The sequence below is a fragment of the Oncorhynchus keta genome, unplaced genomic scaffold (assembly GCF_023373465.1).
Source record: "Oncorhynchus keta strain PuntledgeMale-10-30-2019 unplaced genomic scaffold, Oket_V2 Un_contig_5916_pilon_pilon, whole genome shotgun sequence".
NCBI lineage: Eukaryota > Metazoa > Chordata > Actinopteri > Salmoniformes > Salmonidae > Oncorhynchus > Oncorhynchus keta.
In genome coordinates, this window is record NW_026288583.1 from 1,189,968 (window position 1) to 1,213,365 (window position 23,398).

At 47.3% G+C, this 23,398-nt stretch overlaps 1 protein-coding gene across 2 annotated transcripts in view; it reads left to right on the plus strand.

Moving 5' to 3' along the window:
• The window catches only part of adck1 (aarF domain containing kinase 1), a 177,181-nt gene that overhangs the window by 150,939 nt on the left and 2,844 nt on the right, over window positions 1-23,398 (plus strand). For both annotated transcript variants that reach the window (XM_035743432.2, XM_052510633.1), the window contains one exon: window positions 20,859-21,052. In XM_035743432.2, the coding sequence (XP_035599325.1) occupies window positions 20,859-21,052 (194 nt within the window). The remainder of the gene's footprint in view (window positions 1-20,858; window positions 21,053-23,398) is intronic.

Here is a 23,398-nt window from a genome sequence, read left to right on the forward strand (position 1 = left end):
AACGCAGTGGAGAACATTCTGCGGCATTTCTTTGGGGGGCCGCACAGCCCTCCATGTGCTCGCTAGAGGTAGCCTGACTGCCATTAGGTATCGAGATGAGATCCTCAGACCCCTTGTGAGACCATATGCTGGTGCGGTTGGCCCTGGGTTCCTCCTAATGCAAGACAATGCTAGACCTCATGTGGCTGGATTATGTCAGCCGTTCCTGCAAGAGGAAGGCATTGATGCTATGGACTGGCCCACCCGTTCCCCAGACCTGAATCCAATTGAGCACATCTGGGACATCATGTCTCGCTCCATCCACCAACGCCACGTTGCACCACAGACTGTCCAGGAGTTGGCGGATGCTTTAGTCCAGGTCTGGGAGGAGATCCCTCAGGAAACCATCCGCCACCTCATCAGGAGCATGCCCAGGCGTTGTAGGGAGGTCATACAGGCACGTGGAGGCCACACACACTACTGAGCCTCATTTGGACTTGTTTTAAGGACATTACATCAAAGTTGGATCAGCCTGTAGTGTGGTTTTCCACTTTAATTTTGAGACTTCCATGGGTTGATAAATTTGATTTCCATTGATCATTTTTGTGTGATTTGTTGTCAGCACATTCAAGTATGTAAAGAAAACAGTATTTAATAAGAATATTTCATTCATTCAGATGCAGGATGTGTTATTTTAGTGTTAACTTGATTTTTTTGAGCAGTGTATAAAAGTACGATCTTTGCTCCATGTGCAGTTGCAAACTGTAGTCTGGCTTTTTTTATGGCGGTTTTGGAGCAGTGGCTTCTTCCTTGCTGAGCGGCCTTTCAGGTTTTGTCCCATGATGTCAAACAAAGGCTTTGAGTTTGAAGGTACGCCTTGAAATACATCCACATGTACACCTCCAATTGATTCAAATGATGTCAATTAGTGTATCAGAAGCTTCTAAAGCCATGACATTTTCTGGAATTTTCCAAGTTGTTCAAAGGCACAGTCAACTTTGTTTGTAAACTTCTGACCCCCTGGAATTGTGATACAGTGAATTAGAAGTTACATAATCTGTCTGTAAACAATTGTTGGAAAATTGACTTGTGTCATGCACAAAGTAGATGTCCTGACCGACTTGCCAAAACGATAGTTTTTAACAAGAAATTTGTGGAGTGGTTGAAAAATGTGTTTTAATGACTCCAACCTAAGTGTATGTAAACTTCTGACTTCAACTGTATATGTTTGTGTATATATATATATGAGTATATATACATTGTACTTTTTTCTGGTTGGGGGTGTGTGCTAATTATAAGAAATGTAAGATGTGTCAAATAAATTATATCCACGCAGGGCTCCAGCTTTGCAAACTTGCAAGCTAAGAGGCTAGATGTCAAAATCAAGCTTCTTGGTGACAGCAGAGACATTCTAGCCTGAGTGCCAGTCTCTTTAGCTAAAATTCTACTTCTTGCCACTCCTTGTCATTGCAATAGAGACTGGCCTTTCTGCCACCTTCAAATATGAACATTCAATTATTAATGACCTCATGGAGAACAGGGGAGTTGATCCTGATTCGATAACCCTCACAGCTATCCTCCAATCACAACAATTATCCAAATGTTTTTTTCCGTCACAGAACACGTTGGTATCCTTGTTTGTCCTGACAAAGCCAGTCTGTCAAAAGTTTATTGCTCAAGTCTAAATTCTTAAACTAAGTGCATACTGCAATTCCAACCACAAAACCTCTCTGCTTTGATATTAAAGCCTCAAAATACAATAACTTGCCGAGCTCACAGCTAAACAATTTTTTGACTTTGTTATAATTCTAATTCTATTTTAGAGGCGCCACATGGAAAATATTAGTGTTTCTCCAACAACCAATGAACAACTGCGCTGTAAATCCAGCTGCATATTGAACGTTGCGATTCCCGAAAGGCCAGTCTCTTTGGCAATGACATGGAGTGTTAGCTTGAAAGACTGGTGCCTAGATGAGACATTCAATCCCCTCCTGGTTAAGATCATTATGCAATTCCTAAAGTTACACGTTTCCTTATCATTCCTTGTATGGCTTGCTCTTTTCCAATCACTAAGAACTCTATAGAAATCCTTGTGTAAAGTGACAGAAATACTTGGTGAAAGCTGATGACACACACACACACACACGTGTCTCTGAGGCAATGTAGTGCTCCTTCCAGTTGGTTTGTTAGGCTCCCAAACAGAACAAAAGTGGGAACGTTAGCAGGGAATTGGAATGAACGCAATTTACATTTATTGTGGCATGAAAAAAATGCTAGCTTTGAGTCTGAATAGGAAGCAGCAATCACCGCTGCCAGCGGAGAGAGAGAGAGAGAGGGGGGGGTGTAAGAGATGGGGAGACTGACAGAAGGGAGAGACTAAGAGAAAGAGTAGGGGGTGTAAGAGTAAAGCAATGAAAGGGAGAGAATGGAGAGAAGCGAAAGAAAGACTCTCGACAGCAGCAATACAAAGAGAGTAAAAGAGGGATAAAGGAGAGATGAAGGGAGAACAGACAGAGATTGAAGAAAGAGAAAAGCACGTTCATTCTGTTAGGTAATTGTTGGGAACACATGAAATCGGTCTGTCAGTCAAATCCTTTCAAATGTCACTGTGTTGCTTGTCTAGTCCACAAAGCATGTCCCTTCTATCTTCTACCGGGCTTACCATGGAACGTGTGTGTGTGTGCTCGTTCGTTCCAAAGCCAGAGATGTATACAGCGTTATGATAATTATCATCCATGTTGCCACCAAAAGTTCTGAGATGATTGCGTTCTACTGAGTGCCACTTAGGTTCCCATGACAATAGGATTTTGATTTGGAATATCCCATAATTATATAGACCTTGCTTGACTTGATTACATTTCGAAGTCATCCTGTGTTTATAATGTTCTGTTCTTTGTGTGTAACCCTCCCGTACCTGTCTGTTCCCCTGCCTCAGACAGATGCAGGCAGGCAGACAGACAGACGCAGGCAGGCAGACAGACAGAGGCAGGCAGGCAGGCAGGCAGACAGACAGACAGACAGAGGCAGGCAGGCAGGCAGGCAGGCAGACAGACAGACAGACAGGCAGGCAGGCAGACAGACAGAGACAGACAGACAGACAGGCAGGCAGGCAGACAGACAGACAGACAGGCAGGCAGGCAGGCAGGCAGAGGCAGGCAGCCAGACAGACAGACAGACAGACGCAGGCAGCCAGACAGACGCAGGCAGCCACAGGCAGGCAGGCAGAGGCAGGCAGCCAGACAGACAGACAGACAGGGCAGGGCCAGGGCGCAGGCAGGGCAGGCAGGCAGGGCGGGCGGGCAGACACGGAGCAGACGGACGGACGGACAGGCAGACAGACAGAGAGCAGCCACAGGCAGGCAGGCAGAGGCAGGCAGCCAGACAGACAGACAGACGCAGGCAGCCACAGGCAGGCAGAGGCAGGCAGCCAGACAGACAGACGGACGCAGGCAGGCAGAGGCAGACAGACGGACGGACGGACGGAAGGAGAGAGACGGACGGACGGAAGGAGACGACGGAAGAGAGACGGACGGACGGACGGACGGACGGAGACGGGCAGAGGACAGAGGGACAGAGGGACGGACGGACGGACTGACGACAGAGGGACGGACGGACGGACGGACGGACAGACGGGACGGACGGACGGACTGGACGCACGGACGGACGGACGGACGGACGGGACGCGGACTGACGCAGAGGGACTGGCAGAGGGACGGACGGACGGACAGACGGACGGACTGACGCACTGACGGACTGGACGCGGAGAGGGACGGACGGACGGACTGACGGAGAGACGGACGGAGAGGGACGGACGGACGGACTGACGCAGAGGGACGGACGGACGGACTGACGCAGAGGGACGGACGGACGGACTGACGCAGAGGGACGGACGGACGGACGGACGCAGAGGGACGGACGGACGGGACTGACGCAGAGGAGAGGGACGGACGGACGGACTGACGCAGAGGGACGGACGGACGGACTGGACGGACGGAGACGCAGAGGGACGGACGGACGGACTGACGCAGAGGGACGGACGGACGGAGAGGGACGGACGGACGGACAGAGAGGACGGACGGGGACGGACGGACGACTGACGCAGAGGGACGGACGGACGGACGCAGAGGGACGGGACGCAGACGGACGGACGCAGAGGGACGGACGGACGGACGCAGACGGACGGACGGACGGACGGACGCAGAGGACGGAGAGGGACGGATGCAGAGACGGACGCAGACGGAGACGCGGGACGGACGGACGCATGACGCAGAGGGCGGACGGACGTCAGAGGGTCCGTCTCGCTGCGTCCGTCCGTCTCTCTCCGCATCCGTCCCGTCCGTCCGTCTGTCTCGCTGCGTCCGTCCGTCTGTCTCGCTGCGTCCGTCCGTCCGTCTGTCTCGCTGCGTCCGTCCGTCCGTCTCGCTGCGTCCGTCCGTCTCGCGTCCGTCCGTCCGCTCGTCCGTCTGTCGCTGCGTCCGTCCGTCCGTCTGTCTGCGTCCGTCCGTCTGTCCGTCCGTCCGTCTGTCTCTGCTCCGTCCGTCGTCGTCCGTCCGTCCTGTCTCGCTGCGTCCGTCCGTCCGTCTGCTGTCCGCTGTCGTCCGTCCGTCCGTCTGTCTCGCTGCGTCCGTCGTCCGTCGTCTGTCTCGCTCCGTCCGTCCGTCCGTCCGTCCGTCTCGCTGCGTCCGTCCGTCCGTCCGTCCGTCCGTCTGTCTCGCTGCGTCCGTCCGTCCGTCTGCGTCCGTCCGTCTGCGTCCGTCCGTCCGTCTGTCTCTGCGTCCGTCCGTCCGTCTGTCTCGCTGCGTCCGTCCGTCCGTCTGTCACGCTGCGTCCGTCCGTCCGTCTGTCTCGCTGCGTCCGTCCGTCTGTCTCGCTGCGTCCGTCCGTCTGTCTCGCTGCGTCCGTCCGTCCGTCTGTCGCTGCGTCCGTCCGTCCGTCTGTCTCGCTGCGTCCGTCCGTCTGTCCGTCCGTCCGTCCGTCTGTCGCTGCGTCCGTCCGTCCGTCTGTCTCGCTGCGTCCGTCCGTCTGTCACGCTGCGTCCGTCCGTCCGTCTGTCACGCTGCGTCCGTCCGTCCGTCTGTCACGCTGCGTCCGTCCGTCCGTCTGTCACGCGCTCCGTCCGTCTGTCTCCGTCCGTCCGTCTGTCTCGTCCGTCCCTCCGTCCGTCTGTCTGTCGTCCGTCTGTCCTCCGTCCGTCCGTCTGTCTCGCTCCCTCCGTCCGTCTGTCTCGCTCCGTCGTCCGTCCGTCCGTCGTCCGTCTGTCACGCGCTCCGTCTCCGTCTGTCACGCTGCGTCCGTCCGTCCGTCTGTCTCGCTCGTCCGCTGTCCGTCCGTCCGTCTGTCTCGCTCGTCCGTCCGTCCGTCTGTCTCGCGTCCGTCCGTCCGTCCGTCTGTCGTCCGTCCGTCTCGTCGTCTCCGTCCGTCCGTCTGTCTCGCTGCGTCCGTCCGTCTGTCCGTCTGTCTCGCTGCGTCCGTCCGTCCCGTCCGTCCGTCCGTCTGTCTGCGTCCGTCCGTCCCGTCCGTCCGTCCGTCTCGCTGCGTCCGTCCGTCCGTCTGTCTCGTCCGTCCGTCTGTCGCCGTCCGTCCGTCTGTCTCTGCGTCCGTCCGTCTGTCCGTCCGTCTCTGCGTCCGTCCCGTCCGCTCCCTCCGTCGTCTGTCTCGCTCCGTCCGTCCGTCTGTCTCTCCGTCCGTCCGTCTGTCCGTCCGTCGTCTCTCCGTCCGTCTGTCCGTCCGTCCGTCTGTCTCGCGTCCGTCCGTCTGTCTCGCTGCGTCCGTCCGTCTGTCTGCGTCCGTCCGTCCGTCTCGCTGCGTCCGTCCGTCCGTCTCGCTGCGTCCGTCCGTCCGTCTCGCTGCGTCCGTCCGTCCGTCTCGCTGCGTCCGTCCGTCCGTCTCGCTGCGTCCGTCCGTCCGTCTCGCTGCGTCCGTCCGTCCGTCTCGCTGCGTCCGTCCGTCCGTCTCGCTGCGTCCGTCCGTCCGTCTCTCTGCGTCCGTCCGTCTGTCTCTCTGCGTCCGTCCGTCCCTCTGCGTCCGTCCGTCTCGCTGCGTCCGTCCGTCCGTCTCGCTGCGTCCGTCCGTCAGTCTCGCTGCGTCCGTCACGCGCAGGCAGGCAGACAGAGACACACGCGCAGGCAGGCAGACAGAGACACACGCGCAGGCAGGCAGGCAGGCAGACAGAGACACACGCGCAGGCAGGCAGGCAGACAGAGACACACGCGCAGGCAGACAGAGACACACGCGCAGGCAGACAGAGACACACGCGCAGGCAGGCAGGCAGGCAGACAGAGACACACGCGCAGGCAGACAGAGACACACGCGCAGGCAGACAGAGACACACGCGCAGGCAGACAGAGACACACGCGCAGGCAGACAGAGACACACGCGCAGGCAGACAGAGACACACGCGCAGGCAGACAGAGACACACGCGCAGGCAGACAGAGACACACGCGCAGGCAGACAGAGACACACGCGCAGGCAGGCAGACAGACAGAGACACACGCGCAGGCAGGCAGACAGACAGAGACACACGCGCAGGCAGGCAGACAGACAGAGACACACGCGCAGGCTGGCAGACAGACGCGCAGGCAGGCAGGCTGGCAGACGCGCAGGCTGGCAGACGCGCAGGCAGGCAGGCTGGCAGACGCGCAGGCAGGCAGGCTGGCAGACGCGCAGGCAGGCAGGCTGGCAGACGCGCAGGCAGGCAGGCTGGCAGACGCGCAGGCAGGCAGGCTGGCAGACGCGCAGGCAGGCAGGCAGGCTGGCAGGCAGGCAGGCAGGCAGGCAGACGCGCAGGCAGGCAGGCAGGCAGGCAGACAGGCAGGCAGACACACGCAGACACACTCTCTTGACTTCTGAGGGGGATGCCGGGAGTGTGCTTAGCTGAGGAAACACACCTCATCCTCCCAATGCCTAACTCTCACACACACACAGTGGCATCAGCAGTAGGTGTTTGCCCAGCGTCTGTTATCTGAAATTGAGTTTATTGTGAAATAGGAAAGTAGCTGTGACTCCTAGACCAGACAGAGCTAAGTGAAAGACCAGACCCTGCAGCTTTAATCCATGTACTGAATTCCAAAATGCGCTACACACGTTAGATCGTCCCAGTAAATGCTCTTTTCATTTCCCTCTGATGTTTTGAGGACAGAGAACACAAGGAATCGGGGGAAGAATTGAGAATCACCCTATAGCTATTACTCCTACACACACACACACACACACACACACACACACACACACACACACACACACACACACACACACATACACTGCATACTCACTAACACAACAATAGTAATGGGGAATACAGAAGAATAAATCTGAGGGACTGACTGAACAGCGCTCTCGCTCATAAACACACACACACACTGGAGGAGTAATGGGCTAGGTGCAGGCAGTATTTCACCCTACCAAACAGATCTATGCCCACACACACACACACACACACACACACAAACAAGGCGCTCTGTATTTGTGAGACTGACGTTGTAATGCGTGTTGTAAATCTACCAATAAGTAGATGGCGTGCATATAAATCGTCCAGTAAGGAGACTGTGTGCATATAAATCTACCAATGCGTAGTTGTAATGCGTGAGTCAGTAAGTGTTTAGTCCGAGCGTGGTTTAGTGTGTCGGGCCAGACTCGTATCACAGGTTTGAGGGATGGGGAGTATCACCAAACTACGCATCCAGGACAGATAAGACATCGGCCCAGACTATTGATGGCACCAAATGTTGTTTATTTTCATTTCCGTTAACTGTTACAAGGCTGTTACGTGATTCCGCTTGACAGGATTATGTTACGTATATGCATACACACATACACAACCACACACTGGATGAACTCTAGGCCAAGGGGCACATGGGCAGGGGTTGATAGATCTGTTTATTTGGATCCCAGTAAGTTCTCGTTTAGTCTACTTAAGCATCTTCCATCACTTGGCTCTCTTTGTTGTTGACACGCCTCTCGCCAGGATCAAAGCAGTTTAGTGTCAGGTGTGAAGGTTGTGGGTTAGCTAGGGGGTAGAAGAAGGATGAGGGGGTGATGGGGTTCAGTCTTTCATTTCTGATTGCCCACTTTCCTTCCATTAAAATGTGTGTGCATTTATATAATCTGGACTATTCTGCAGTTGTTTCTGGAACCTATGTGAGTCCCGCACACACCAGCACAGTAGCAGTAGGAATTGAAGCCACTTAATTTAGGCCCTTAAGCCTTCCACCCCTCCTCATTTCCTCCTCCTTTTAAGGGGCTTATGGGGATAAACAAAGTCAAATAAACGCCGGTTTGACATGTTTCCCAGGCTCTCCCTCTCTAAGTCATATAGTTGATGGATGGCTATTAGCATGGCAGGTTGTTGAAGAGGAGGGAAAATGGCCTCAATGCCACCCTATATATTCCCTCGTAGTACACTTTTGACCAGAACCCTAAGTGGGGGAATGAAAGATGAAAAAGGAGGATGGTACAGTGTCTGAAAGGAAAACAATAAATACTTGTTTTACAGTGCTGCAATTTCCTGACAAATGCACAGTGCCTTCAGAAAGTATTCGCACCCCTCGACTTTTTCCACATTTTGTTGTTACAGCCCACATTTTCTTTGAGATTTTGTCACTTATGTTTTCAATTGTTTTTTATTTTATTATTATTCAAATTAATTCTGTAAAAAAAAATATATATATATGAAAAGCTGAAATGTCTTCAGTCAATAAGTATTCAACCCCTTTGTTATGGCACAGCGAAATCATTTCAGGAGTGCAAATTTGCTTTAACAAGTCACATACGTTGCATGGACTCTGTTGTCACATCTCTAAAAATGATGTATTTGGGTGTTCTTGGAACTATTGTTCAGGTTTTTCTTTTGCCCCTGCAACTTCAGAAAGAGCATGAGGAAGTCTATTGCTGGTGTGGTTAGATTTTCAAAACCAAGTGTAATTGCAAAAAAAATGTGTCTGGTGACTGTAACATGCCATTTACAGTGCCTTCAGAAAGTTTTCACACCCCATGAATTTTTCCACATTTATTTGTTATAGGCTGAATTTAAAATTGATTAAATTTGGATTTTTTTTTGTAACTGTGCTGCACACAATACCCCATTTCATAGTGGAATTATGTTTTTTGACATTTTTCCAAAAATGTTAAAGCTGAAATAACTCTAAGTATTCAACCCCTTTGTTATTAAAGTTATTAATTACATGTTATGGATGGTGTATCAATACAACCAGTCACTACAAAGATACAGGCGTCCTTCCTAACTCAGTTGCTGGAGAGGAAGGAACCCGCCCATTTCCCCTTGAGGCCAATGGTGACTTTAAAACAGTTACATTGTTTAATGGCTGTGATAGGAGAACAGAGGAAGGATCAACAACATTGTAGTTACTCCACAGTACTAACCTAAATGCCAGAGTGAAAAGATACACACGGGTACTATTGAGCGTGAAAAACCCAGCAGTGTTGCAGTTCTTCACACAAACTGGTTCGCCTGGCCAGACCCCATTCAAAGGCACTTACATTTCTGGGCTTGCCTATTCACCTGCTGAATGGCACACATACACAATTGTCTCAAGGCTTAAAAATCCTTCTAACACCTGTCTCCTCACCTTCATTTACACTGATTTGAAGTGGATTTAACAAGTGACATCAATAAGGGATCAGAGCTTTCACCTGGATTTACCTGGTCAGTGTTTGTCATGGAAAGAGAAGGTGTTCTTCATGTTTTGAATTCTCACTGTATGTCTTGTGTGTAGCCCATGTTGAGGAGAAAAACAGTTGTTTGTTTGGTTTGTAGGTACAGTATGCTCTCTCTGTCTCAGCTCTCTCTGCCCATTTCTTCCTCTTTGTTTCTCTTTTTTGAAATATCAAAATACTGTATCACTTAAAGATGACTGATTTACTGTCGCAGGTATGTCTTACAGTAGCAGGATCAGAGTTGCTCTTCTAACAGGGGGGATAGGCATAGGGATAAGGATGGAAGGGATAGGGATAAGGATGAAGGGATAGGGATAAGGATGAAGGGATGGGGATAAGGATGAAGGGATAAGGAGGAAGGGATAGGGAAAAGGATGAAGGGATAGGGAAAAGGATGAAGGCATAGGGAAAAGGATGAAGGCATAGGGAAAAGGATGAAGGGATAGGGAAAAGGATGAAGGGAAAAGGATGAAGGCATAGGGAAAAGGATGAAGGCATAGGGAAAAGGATGAAAGGGTAGAGGTATTTGGTATTTTATTAGCATCGCTAATAGCTGTTGTGATAGAAGCAGATACTTTTCCTGGGGTCCACACAAAACATGAACCATTAAATAATTCTGAACATTAATAAACAACAACAGCTCAAGGACAGAACTACATCAATTTAAAATGTCACATGGCCTACATGTCAGTACATACACACAAAACCTAGCCATCAGGTCAAAGGAATTGTCTGCAGAGCTCCGAGAAAGGATTGTGTCAAGGCACAGCTCTGGGAAAGGGACCAAAAACCTTCTGCAGCATTGAAGGTCCCCAAGTACACTGGTCATCATTCTTAAATGGAAAACGTTTTGAACCACCAAGACTCTTCCTAGAGCTGGCCACCTGGCCAAACTGAGTAATCGGGGGGAGAAGGGCCTTGGTCAGGGAGGTGACCAAGAACCCAATGGTTACTGACAGCTCCAGAATTCCTCTGTGAAGATGGGAGAACCTTCCAGAAGGACCACCATCTATGCAGCACTCCACCAACTAGGCCTTTATGGCAGAGTGGCCAGACGGAAGCCACTCCTCTGTAAAAGGCACATAACAGCCTGCTTGGAGTTTGTCAAAAGGCACCTAAAGGACTCTCAGATCATGAGAAACAAGATTATCTGTTCTGATGAAACCAAGATTAAACTCTTTGGCCTGAATGCCAAGCGTCATGTCTGGAGGGAAAGATGAACAGAGCAAAGTACAGAGATCTTTGAAATCCTGCTCTCTGGAGTCTCTGGACTGGGGTTGAAGATTCACCTTCCAACAGGATGACAACCCTAAACACACAGCCAAGACGACGCTGGAGTGGCTTTGGGACAAGTCTCTGAATGTCTTTAAGTGGTCCAGCCAAAGCCCGGACTTGAACACAATCGAACATCTCTGGAGAGCCGTATATAGCCGTGCAGCCTCGCACCCCATCCAACCTGACAGAGCTTGAGAAGATCTCAAATCAAATGTTATTGGTCACATACGCATGGTTAGCAGATGTTAATGCGAGTGTAGCAAAATGCTTTTGCTTCTAGGTCTGACCGTGCAGTAATATCTCAAAAGTAATCCAACAAATTCACAACAACTACCTTATACACACAAATGTAAAGGGATGAATAAAAATGTGTACATATAAATATATGGATGGGCGATGGCCGTGTGGCATAGGCAAGATGCAGTAGGTATAAAAAACAGTAAATACATATGCAATGAGTAATGTAGGATATGTAAACGTTATTAAAGTGCCGTTATTTAAATTGACGAGTGATACATTTATTAAATGTATTAGTGGCCAGAGAGTTGAGTCAGTATGTTGACGCAACCACTCTGTTAGTGATGGCTGTTTAACAGTTTGATGGCCTTGTGGTAGAAGCTGTTTTTCAACCTCTCGGTCCCAGCTTTGATGCACCTGTACTGACCTCGCCTTTTGGATGATAGTGGAGTGAACAGGCAGATGGTTGTTGTCCTTTATGATCTTTTTGGCCTTCCTGTGATATCGGGTGCTGTAGGCGTCCTGGAAGGCAGGTAGTTTGCAGACCTCACCACCCTCTGGAGAGCCTTGCAGTTGTGGGTGGAGCAGTTGCAATACCAGGCGGTGATACTCTCGCCTGACAGGATGCTCTCGATTGTGCATCTGTAAAAGTTTGAGTGTTTTAGGCGATAAGCCTAGATGGCCAGATCTGCAGAGAAGAATGGGATAAACTCCCCAAATACGGATGTGCCAAGCTTGTAGCATCATACCCAAGAAGACTCGAGGCTGTAATCGCTGCCAAAGTTGCTTCATCAAAGTACTGAGTAAAGTGTCTGAATACTTATGTAAATGTGCTATTTAATTTCTTAATCTTTGCAAATGTATTAAAAATATCTATAAACTTGTTTTTGCTTTGTCATGGGTTATTGTGTGTAGATTGATGAGGGGGAAAAACATTTAAATCCATTTTAGAATAAGGCTGTAATTTAACTGTGGGAAAAGGGGTTTGAATACTTTCCGAAGGCACTGTAGATATTCCTCTTGTCCAGATGGGATAGGGTAGTGTGCAGTACGATGCCGATTTCATAGTCTGTGGATCTCTTGGATGGACGGGACGGTATATCCCGAGAGAGCCATGATTCCATGAAACAGAGTATGTTACAGTCCCTGATGTCTTTCTTGAAGGAGATCCTCGCCCTGAGCTTGTCTACTTTATTGTCCAGAGACTGAATATTAGCCCTCCGATTACAGTGAAGAACGAGACATGCCTCTGTTCTGGGCCAGCTATAGTTTTTCTAGGTCCATATTTGCAGCACCTGCCCATATGACTAGGCAATAATTAAGATAATATAAAACTAGAACCTGCAGGACTTACTTTGTTGAGTGTTGTGTCAAAAAAGCAGAGCATCTCTTTTTTTTACAGATACTCTTTACAACCATTGAATCAATATGTTTTAACTATGACAGTTTTCAATCCAAGGTAACACCAAGTAATTTAGTGCCCTCAACTTGCTCAACAGCCACATTATACATTATCAAATTTAGCTGAGGTCTACAACTTGTACCAAATACAATGCTCTTAGTTTTGGAGATGTTCAGAACTAGTTAATTACTAACCACCTATTATAAAAATGACTACAACTCTCTGTTTAGGGTTGCAGTTATTTCACTAGCTGTGGTTGCTGATGCATATTGGCTAGAATCATCAGCATACATAGACACACATGCTTTGTTGATTGCCAGTGGCAGGTCATTGGTAAAAACAGAAAAGAGTAGAGGACCAGTAGAGCTACCCTGCGGTACACCACGTTTGACATTAGAGAAGCCTCCATTAAAGAAAACCCCCTCTGTTATATTAGATAGATAGCTATGAGTCCACAATATGGCAGAGGTTGAAAAGCCATAACCTGTTGTTGAAAAAAAACGTGTGTTATGATCAATAGAATCTAAGGCTGCACTGAAATCTAACAGGACAGTTCCCACAATCATCTTTGTTTCAATTTCTTTAAACCAATCATCAGTCCTATGTGTAAGTGCAGTACATGTTGAGTGCCCCTCTCTATAAGCATTCTGAAAGTCTGTTAACCCTTTCATGCGTGAGTTCCAAATATCTCTAACGGTCGCCCCAGCGTGAGTTTTTTTATGCACGTGATGTTAGAATTGTTCTCTCCATTCCAGAATGTGATTGATACGTAACAGTACATTTTATCCGCGCTGCCCTCAAACTAAAGCACACAGCCTGTTTATGTTTATAGGTTGTTTTAACTTCAATTTCAAATGATTTTCAAACAAGTTTTTATTTTCTAAAAACAGTTTGAATTTAGGTGTGTCCCGCCTCATTCACATAAAAATAGTCATTTTTACTTTTGCGGATAATTACATTTTTGTGACATTTCTGACACGGACAAAATTCCCCAAGCACTTCCCAATTGTTTGTGCAGTTCACGTCTGCAGACATTTGCTCATCTCCCGTCAGAACAGGATCTGCACACGTGTTCACATTTTCTATTCCACATTTCTATTGTAGCATACTGTATGTATGGAGCATAATATATTTGTGTATATTCTTTATCACAGCGGACACGTGAGGTAACGTTACTCATTTTATAACCTTTATGGTGTTATAGTCAATCGTGCTTATGTAGCCACATTCTTCTATTAGCTCTGTAAAACAATGCTAAATGCATCAGAGAAGTATTATCTTGTGTTGCATTTTGAAGCTACCATGGCCATATGACTCTCAAGTGGTGCAGCGGTCAAAGGCACAGCACATCCGTACTAGAGGCGTCACTACAGACTCCCTGGTTCAAATCCAGGCTGCGTTTCCATCAAAGTAAGTGCCTTATTACGTTATAATAGTTATAATAATAGTTTCCGTATGCCGTTTCTGCTGTAGCTGTAGATCATAATATATTCTTTATAACTGCGGACACGTGAGGTAACGTTACACATTTTATAACCTTTATGGTGTTATTGTCAATCATGCTTACCTAGCTACATTATTCTATTAGCTCTGTAAAACAATGTTAGTTGCGTCAGAAAACTATTAGCTTGTGTTGTATTTTGAAGCTACCCTGGCCTTATGACTCCCAAGTGGCGCAGCGGTCTATGGCACTACAGACACTCTGGTTCAAATCCAGGCTGTATCACAACTGGCTGTGTGCAGCGCACAATTGGCCCAGCGTTGTCCGAGTTTGGCCGGTGTAGGCCATTATTGTAAATAATAATTTGTTCTTAAATTACTTGCCTAGTTAAATAAATAAAAAATATGACCATGGTTTGTTTATTTGGTCTATTCAGCATAGCTCTGTTCTGTCCTGCCTTGCCCCCTTGTGGAGCTCAAAAGTTAGTTTCTTACTGTTATAACTCAAATCTGTGATTTTGTCAATGCAATAAACTATTTTTTTATACCAGTGTTTATTATGTTACTTCTTTGTAGTATTGTTTTATTGCTATATCCTTATATTGTATTCTAATGAATAATTCCTCTTTATTCTGTACTTTCAGAAACATTATTTGCCAATATCATAACTGGAGCTGGACATCTTTGGAGCTGAAGAATGAGGACAGCTTTTGTATGCTAACGTACACTCCTTAACAGTTGTACTGGATGAAAACACAGCAAGAAAACACATATGCCAATATGTAATATTCATCTATTTTATTGCAGTACTGGTAGTTGGTTCAACAACTTGTTTTACTAGAGGACAAAAAACTGAATATGCATAACCCATATTTAATATCCATGCAGTGACTGAACAACAACTGCATTTCCACCCCCATCTCTAAGGCATAGTATCATGGCTGGTCACCGGTCAAGTCACATGTCAGGTCAGTCAGTCACCTATTGCTGCAGATGTGCTCAATAATGCTTGAGCATGTGATACTCCTCAAAGCATGGTGAAATACATAGAGGTGTATCACAAGCTAGACACGTATTTTGTCATCTTCCTCTGCTTTACTTCTCCTGGCGCCAGACAGGCAGACTTTGCAATGCCTCCGTGTGCGACTACCTTGAGAAGCATTTTGAGGGACTTTGCAGGGAAAATGTCGTGCAGTGAGGCGTAGGGGATTGTCTACAGCAGGACGACGACCCCCAGTGGATGGGCGCCGAGGGGTGTGGTGCTCCTCCAGCAGCTCTCTCATGAGGTTCTCTCTGTATTTTTGGTAGGTAATTACTTTACCTATGAGGGAGTGGGGAGGATGAGGAAAGTTAGAGGATGATGAGGCAGTGGGTAGGTGGGTGAGATATTGTCACTATAATTGCATAATGGATTTGTATGTGAACTGTACATCCAATTACAAAAATACCTTGTTCAGTAATCATCTCACCTGTTAGTTGGCGGTGAACTATGCTGCCGTTGAGGACAGCAGTGTCGATCAGATGGAAAAATCTTCTTATACCACCTGTTCGTTTTCCGTGTGCATTCCACAAAGCTGTTTATCATGTCTGCCTTATCCACGGCCCCCATTTTTAGGTTATAATCAAGCACACAATCTTGTTTGATTTTTCTCTCTCCGGTCAGGTGGTCCACCTTCCCTGTGGCCGACATGGTTGCTGTATGGACAGTGGAGAGGACATGGACGTCTCGCTTGTCATGCCACTTTACTGCCAGCTGTTGACCGTTCTCCTGGAATTCCACCTCCCCTCTCTGCATCTTCCCGCATCCGAATGCCGGCATCCCCTTCCGGTTCGACCTGACTGTGCCACAGGCCCCTGTGCTGTTGGAGAGCAGATGCTGGAAGAGTGTGAGACTGCTGTACCAATTGTCCACGTACAAAGTGTGTCCCTTGCCGAGATGAGGAGCCAGCATGGTCATCACCACAGACCCTGACACCCCAAGCCCCTCATAATGTTTGATGTCAGTGGTGGACCCTGTGGAAACTATAATATCCTGGACAAATCCTGTCTTCACGTCGCACATGACAAAGAACTTGACTCCAAACCTGTGCCTTTTGGAGGGAATATATTGACAGAACGCCAGCCTACCTTTCCATAACATCAGGGACTCATCAATGCATAGGTCCTTGTATGGCACAAAGACCCGACCAAATGCTGATGTCAGGCTGATAAGAACATTTCTTATTTTGTATAACGGGTCACTTAGGATGGCAATAGCATTGTTGACCAAATGCAGGCATCGCAGCAGAACTAGGAAGCGATCTTGGGAAAAGAGGGAGGCAAAGAAGGGAGTTGCAAACATAGGATCTGTGCTCCAGTATTCTCTTAGGGAGTTCTTCTTTACTATTCCCATGAGAAGGACTGTCACCAGGAAGGTATACATTTCACTAATTGTGGTTTAGCGAGTTTCCCCCTCACTCCTGGCTCTCTCTTCCCCTGTAGCTCTAAGGCATAGCGATTGGTCTCCTCAACTATCTCTCCCACCAGCTCCTCTGTCAGAAACAACTTGAAGCACTCTGCCTCAGTTGGAAATGGCAAGGGGCGTTGCACTCCAGACTGGGACTCGTCAAAGCAGACAGCAGGGCCAGGTGGGGTGAAATGACTGGTGGCCTTCCAGCTACCACAGAACTCCTGTACTTCATCCACTGTCGGTCTGCCTCCATCACCACCAGCATCTTCAAAGGGACCTGGTACTTCCTCAGTTGGCAAGGGAAATTCAGATTCAGGGTTCTCAATGGCTACAAGGTTGAGGGGCAGCTCCTCACTATCACTGTCAGAATCTGATTCCTGACTTTCATACTCAGACTCATTGTCAGAATTTTTTTTGAAAGACATTGTTAATGCTACAGCTTAGCTCACTAGCTACATACATAAACAACAACACTGTGTGTGTCAAATCGGAGGGCATGCTGTCCGGTCCTCTGGCAGTCTCTATGGGGGTGCCACAGGGTTCAATTCTCGGGCCGACTCTTTTCTCTGTATATATCAATGATGTTGCTCTTGCTGCGGGCGATTCCCTGATCCACCTCTACGCAGACGACACCATTCTATATAGTTTCGGCCTGTCATTGGACACTGTGCTATCTAACCTCCAAACGAGCTTCAATGCCATACAACACTCCTTCTGTGGCCTCCAACTGCTCTTAAACGCTAGTAAAACCAAATGCATGCTTTTCAACCGATCGCTGCCTGCACCCGCATGCCCGACTAGCATCACCACCCTGGTTGGTTCCGACCTTGAATATGTGGACATCTATAAGTACCTAGGTGTCTGGCTAGACTGCAAACTCTCCTTCCAGACTCATATCAAACATCTCCAATCGAAAATCAAATCAAGAGTCGGCTTTCTATTCCGCAACAAAGCCTCCTTCACTCACGCCGCCAAGCTTACCCTAGTAAAACTGACTATCCTACCGATCCTTGACTTTGGCGATGTCATCTACAAAATTGCTTCCAACACTACTCAGCAAACTGGATGCAGTTTATCACAGTGCCATCCGTTTTGTCACTAAAGCACCTTATACCACCCACCACTGCGACTTGTATGCTCTAGTCGGCTGGCCATCGCTACATATTCGTCGCCAGACCCACTGGCTCCAGGTCATCTACAAGTCCATGCTAGGTAAAGCTCCGCCTTATCTCAGTTCACTGGTCACGATGGCAACACCCATCCGTAGCACGCGCTCCAGCAGGTGTATCTCACTGATCATCCCTAAAGCCAACACCTAATTTGGCCGCCTTTCGTTCCAGTACTCTGCTGCCTGTGACTGGAACGGATTGCAAAAATCGCTGAAGTTGGAGACTTATGTCCCTCACCAACTTCAAACATCAGCTATCTGAGCAGCTAACCGATCGCTGCAGCTGTACATAGTCTATTGGTAAATAGCCCACCCATTTTCACCTACCTCATCCCCACACTGTTTTTATTTATTTACTTTTCTGCTCTTTTGCACACCAATATCTCTCTCTACCTGTACATGACCATCTGATCATTTATCACTCCAGTGTTAATCTGCAAAATTGTAATTATTCGCCTACCTCCTCATGCCTTTTGCACACATTGTATATAGACTCCCCTTTTTTCTACTGTGTTATTGACTTGTTAATTGTTTACTCCATGTGTAACTCTGTGTTGTCTGTTCACACTGCTATGCTTTATCTTGGCCAGGTCGCAGTTGCAAATGAGAACTTGTTCTCAACTAGCCTACCTGGTTAAATAAAGGTGAAATAAAAAATAATTTTAAAAAATTTAAAAACTGAATGGCGCAGAGTGGGAGGTTACGTGGTTGACTGCCGCCACGCGCCACTTGTATCAATAAATCACTATCAGAAAATGTTTTGTGTGGTAATTATTTGTGTATTTACGATTTTATTCACGGTTTCAATTCTAGGTGACAACTCATGCATTCCGATTCTTGCACAGATTGTAATGGGCACATATTATGTGTGTAAAATACTTTTTTGAAGGTTGTACTGATTATGATGAGCTAAGCTAATTCCAGCTGTGTAGCCATGTTTGTTGCCATACAATGCATTCTGCGATTCACGTCTGTTTGACCAAAGATGTTATAACAAAATGAGGTGAGTAAGAGTTCACAAATTTTTTGAGGACTTCCGGAAATTAATGGTGGGATGTGAACGATGGTAGATGGCACACCCCTTCAACATGCATACTACAAACAGACCAAACTCATCTCATCTTCTCTTATTATCTTCGGTTTCTGTGAGGAAAAAATGCATGGCTGCGCGCTGAAACTAATCGTCGGATTACTTTTGATTTCTATAAAGTGTTTTACCTAGTCATTTCGATCAATGGTGAGCTCACCCGTGATGTGATTAATTATATATAGTAATTGCTATTAGCTAATTCATATTGTAGTTTATGTCAGCCGAGAGTTAGAAAATATGACTGCTTGTGTTGGTTCAATCTTTCCTCAGCGCTAGGAAAAAATGTAGCCTACATTTTTCTGGTTAGGATGATTGTGCTATGCTATATTTACTTCTGTGAATATCTGAATAATGCATCCAAAAATAAACTGCTGACATTCTAGACATAACTTTGTAAGGACTGTGTTTGTGTAAATAGTTTCTGAAAAAAGTGTGGCCAGCTCAAACGCTGATTGTTGCGTCATTCGAAACTGCCGTTCTAAATGAGCATTCCAAATGAGTGTTCTAAACACACTGGTGTGATCCTAGGCTTCAGGGACCACTGTAGAACGATCACACCCGTGTGATGGTACATGTGAAAGGGTTCATTTGTTTGCCGAGAAATCGCATTGTATGCACAAACACTACAGTCTAAATATTTTGTCAGGTATATTCAGTTCTTTTTTCCCCCTTAAAAGGTGAGATAAGTGTAGCTGGTTCAGACTAAATGTTCTCTACTTCTGTCTGGCATACTGAACTACTGATGACCAGACTGGCTGCTTTGATCCTGGAATGAAACAGTCTACAGATCAGACACTCTGTCTACCCTTCCTTTCCTTTAACACTATCCCTCTCCCTCCATCCCTCTCCTTCGACCTGGAGGGAAGCCAAAGAGAGCACCCTTTACTGGTTTTAACAGCCAACTAATCAGCTTGCTACCGACTCTTAGCAAACTTTGGGTAAAAAGGTTTTTAGAAGTAAGTCAATAGCATTTCTAGCGGTGTGAACGGTGTATCTGTGTTGCTGTTACAGAGACGGGAAGACTGTATTAAATGAGTCAGCAGAAAGACTCCAACCAGCCGGTCCGTCTGTTATCTCTCTAAGCTCTGTCAACAAACACACATCCTCTGGGATGCACGCTGACTGACTGCTCATACTGACTGACTCTGAGAGACAGAGAGGCTGGACCAAGGAATCATAGCTGACTTCACACTTTAGAGAGAGAGACATCTTGTTCAAATCAAATCAAATGTTTTTATATAGCCCTTCTTACATCAGCAGATATCTCAAAGTCCTGTACAGAAACCCAGCCTAAAACCCCAAACAGCAAGCAATGCAGGTGTAGAAGCACGGTGGCTAGGCAAAACTCCCTAGAAAGGCCAAAACCTAGGAAGAAACCTTTTGAGGAACCAGGCTATGAGGGGTGTCCAGTCCTCTTCCATCTGTGCCGGGTGGAGATTATAACAGAACAAATAATAATAATCACAGGCAGAACAGTTGAAACTGGAGCAGCAGAACGGCCAGGTGGACTGGGGACAGCAAGGAGTCATCAAGCCTGGTAGTCTTGAGGCATGGTCCTAGGTCCTCTGAGAGAGAGAGAGAGAGAGAGAATTAGAGAGGGCATACTTAAATTCACACGACACCGGATAGGACAGGAGAAATACTCCAGATATAACAGACTAACCCTAGCCCCCTGACACAAACTACTGCAGCATAAATACTGGAGGCTGAGAGAGGAGGGGTCAGGAGAAACTGTGGCCCCAATACGATGATACCCCCGGACAGGGCCAGACAGGAAGGATATAACCCCACCCACTTTGCCAAAGGACAGCCCCCACACCACTAGAGGAATATCTTCAACCACCAATTTACCATCCTGAGACAAGGCCGAGTATAGCCCACAAAGATCTCCGTCACGAGACAACCCAAGGGGGGGCACCAACCCAGACAGGAAGATCACGTCAGTGACTCAACCCACTCAAGTGAGTTGTCACTAACGTGGTCTTCTTGTCTGGGTTGTTCTACCTCTTCAATTGCATCTCCTGATCAATGTCTGACAAATTATCAATCTGTTGTTTTTAACAAGAATTTATGTGCCTTGAATATTGTTAATTTGATTTTCTGTTATTTCTCATGTCTGTGTGCGTCTTTGCGTCTCTCTCTCAGGACGTGGAGATCAGGTCGAACGCAGCTCTCTACCTCCCCCAGATCAGTGACCTGCTGAACCGCGTGCCCCGTCAGATGCTGCTGCTACTGAAGACCAACGATCTTCTCAGAGGCATTGAGACCACTCTGCAGACCAGAGCCGCCTCCTCCTCCTTCATCAACATGTCCCGATGCTGTACCAGGGCTCTAGCCAGGTAGACCCTGACCTCTAACCCCTAACCCTATTCCTGCAGACCAGAGCCTGCTTCTCCTCCATGTCCCGATGCTGCACCAGGGATGTAGCCAGGGATACCCTGACCTCTAACCCCTAGCCCTAATCCTGCAGACCAGAGGGTTCCAGTCACTCTGTGACAGTCCTGCTGCTCTGTCCACCACACGCACCACTAATCTATGTGCATCCCCTTAGACAAGCAACACAGACACATGCTTTGACACACACATTTGTATCACATCAGTTTCAGTAATCATTATTTAAGCTTTAGGAAAATGTAAACATTTCTTACTTGCGGTCCTTCCCCCTCTTCACTCTCTTCCTTCCTCCCTCACAGCTCCTCTCTGAATGTCTGTGTGTGTAATTGGCTGGCTGAATGCTGTGATTATATTGTACTTTCAGTGGCAGTCAGCAGTGGCCATATTGATTCAGTCTTACCATTGTAATGAACAACTCCATGATTGTCTCTGAGAAAAATCATTAGGACAGAGGAGGGGAGGGTGCTGGATGCCTCCGGGGGGAAAAAAAGGGGATGAGAGGGGTGGAGGAGATGAAGTATGAGAAGGGTGGAAAGGAGGAGCAAGGAGAGTGGAAAAAAGGAGGAGAGAAGGGAGGATAGATGAGGAAAAGAGAGGTGCAATGGAGAAGAGGGGGAGGCAGTGAGATGTGAAATTCAGTGTTTTGCTCCAGCAGCTCTCTATTAAATCTAAGCAGTAGTAGAACACAAAATGCAGATCTACAGGGAATTAGGTGGAGAATATTGGGCTTAATTGAGCTTGCCTGGCTCAAAAATAGTGGCGAAAGTGCAAACTGCCCATTTGCTCTGGCCCTCCAGGCAGATTCAATCGGACGCTCAAAGTATTTGAAAGAAAACGAATCTACCAAGAGAGAGACTTTGCGATGGCTTTTCCTGTGCTGTGTAATTTGTTGGGAGAGGAGGAATGATGGCTTAGACACGATGTCCCTTCAAATCTTTCCTCAAGGAGAACACATTGTCCTACCACAGGGCAGGCCGCACACACCAGAGAGAGCTGTCTGGTACAGCAAAGTCGATGTCTCCCCAGTCTGTGCTGTGACAACACTACAGTGTGGTGGAGGATGATCCTTCTAAAACATTCAGTAGTCAGTCATGTTACAATCTCACCATGGTGTTATGCAGTGACTAACGCAACACTGGGATTCCTGGTGAGTCCCAGTATTCCACTGTTACTGCGCTGTCTCATCATATTTCTTCTTTTCTTTTTTAGGGGGTAGATCAGCTTTAATATTGCAGATACATTGTAGATTCCATCATTGTAATTGTCTGCATCACTTCCAATCCCCCATATATATATATTTTTCAAATACACAATTGAAGTCGGAAGTTTACATATACCTCAGCCAACTACATTTAAACTCAGTTTTTCACAATTCCTGACATTTAATCCTAGTAAAATTCCCTGTCTTAGGTCAGTTAGGATCACCACTTTATTTTAAAAATGTGAAATGGCAGAATACTAGTAGAGAAAGATTTATTTAAGCTTTTATTTCTTTCATCACATTCCCAGTGGGTCATAATTTTACATACATTCAATTAGTATTTGGTAGCATTGCCTTTCAATTGTTTCACTTGGGTCAAACATTTCAGGTAGCCTTCCACAAGCTTCCCACAATAAGTTTGGGGCATTTTGGCCCATTCCTCCTGACAGAGCTGGTGTAACCGAGTCAGGTTTGTAGGCATCCTTGCTCGCGAACGCTTTTACTATAGGATTGAGGTCAGGGCTTTGTGATGGCCACTCGTATACCTTGATTTGGTTGTCCTTAAGCCATAACTTTGGAAGTATGCTTGGGGTCATTGTCCATTTGCGACCAAGCTTTAAGTTTCTGACTGATGTCTTGAGAAGTTGTTTCAATATATCCACATCATTTTCGATCCTCATGATGCCATCTATTTTGTGAAGTGCACCAGTCCATCCTGCAGCAAAGCACCCCCACAACATGATACTGCCAATCCTGTACTTCACGGTTGGGATGGTGTTCCTCCAAACATAATGATGGTCATTATGGCCAAACAGTTCTATTTTTGTTTCATCAGACCAGAGGACACTTCTCCAAAAAAGTACGACCTTTGTCCCCATGTGCAGTTGCAAACCGTAAGTCTTTGGAGCAGTGGCTTCTTCCTTCCTTTCAGGTTATGTCAATATGAGACTAATTTTACTGTGGATATGGATACTTTTGTACCTGTTTCCTCCAGCATCTTCACAAGGTCCTTTGCTGTTGTTCTGGGATTGATTTGCACTTTACGCATCAAAGTACTTTCATCTCTAGGAGACAGAACGCGTCTCCTTCC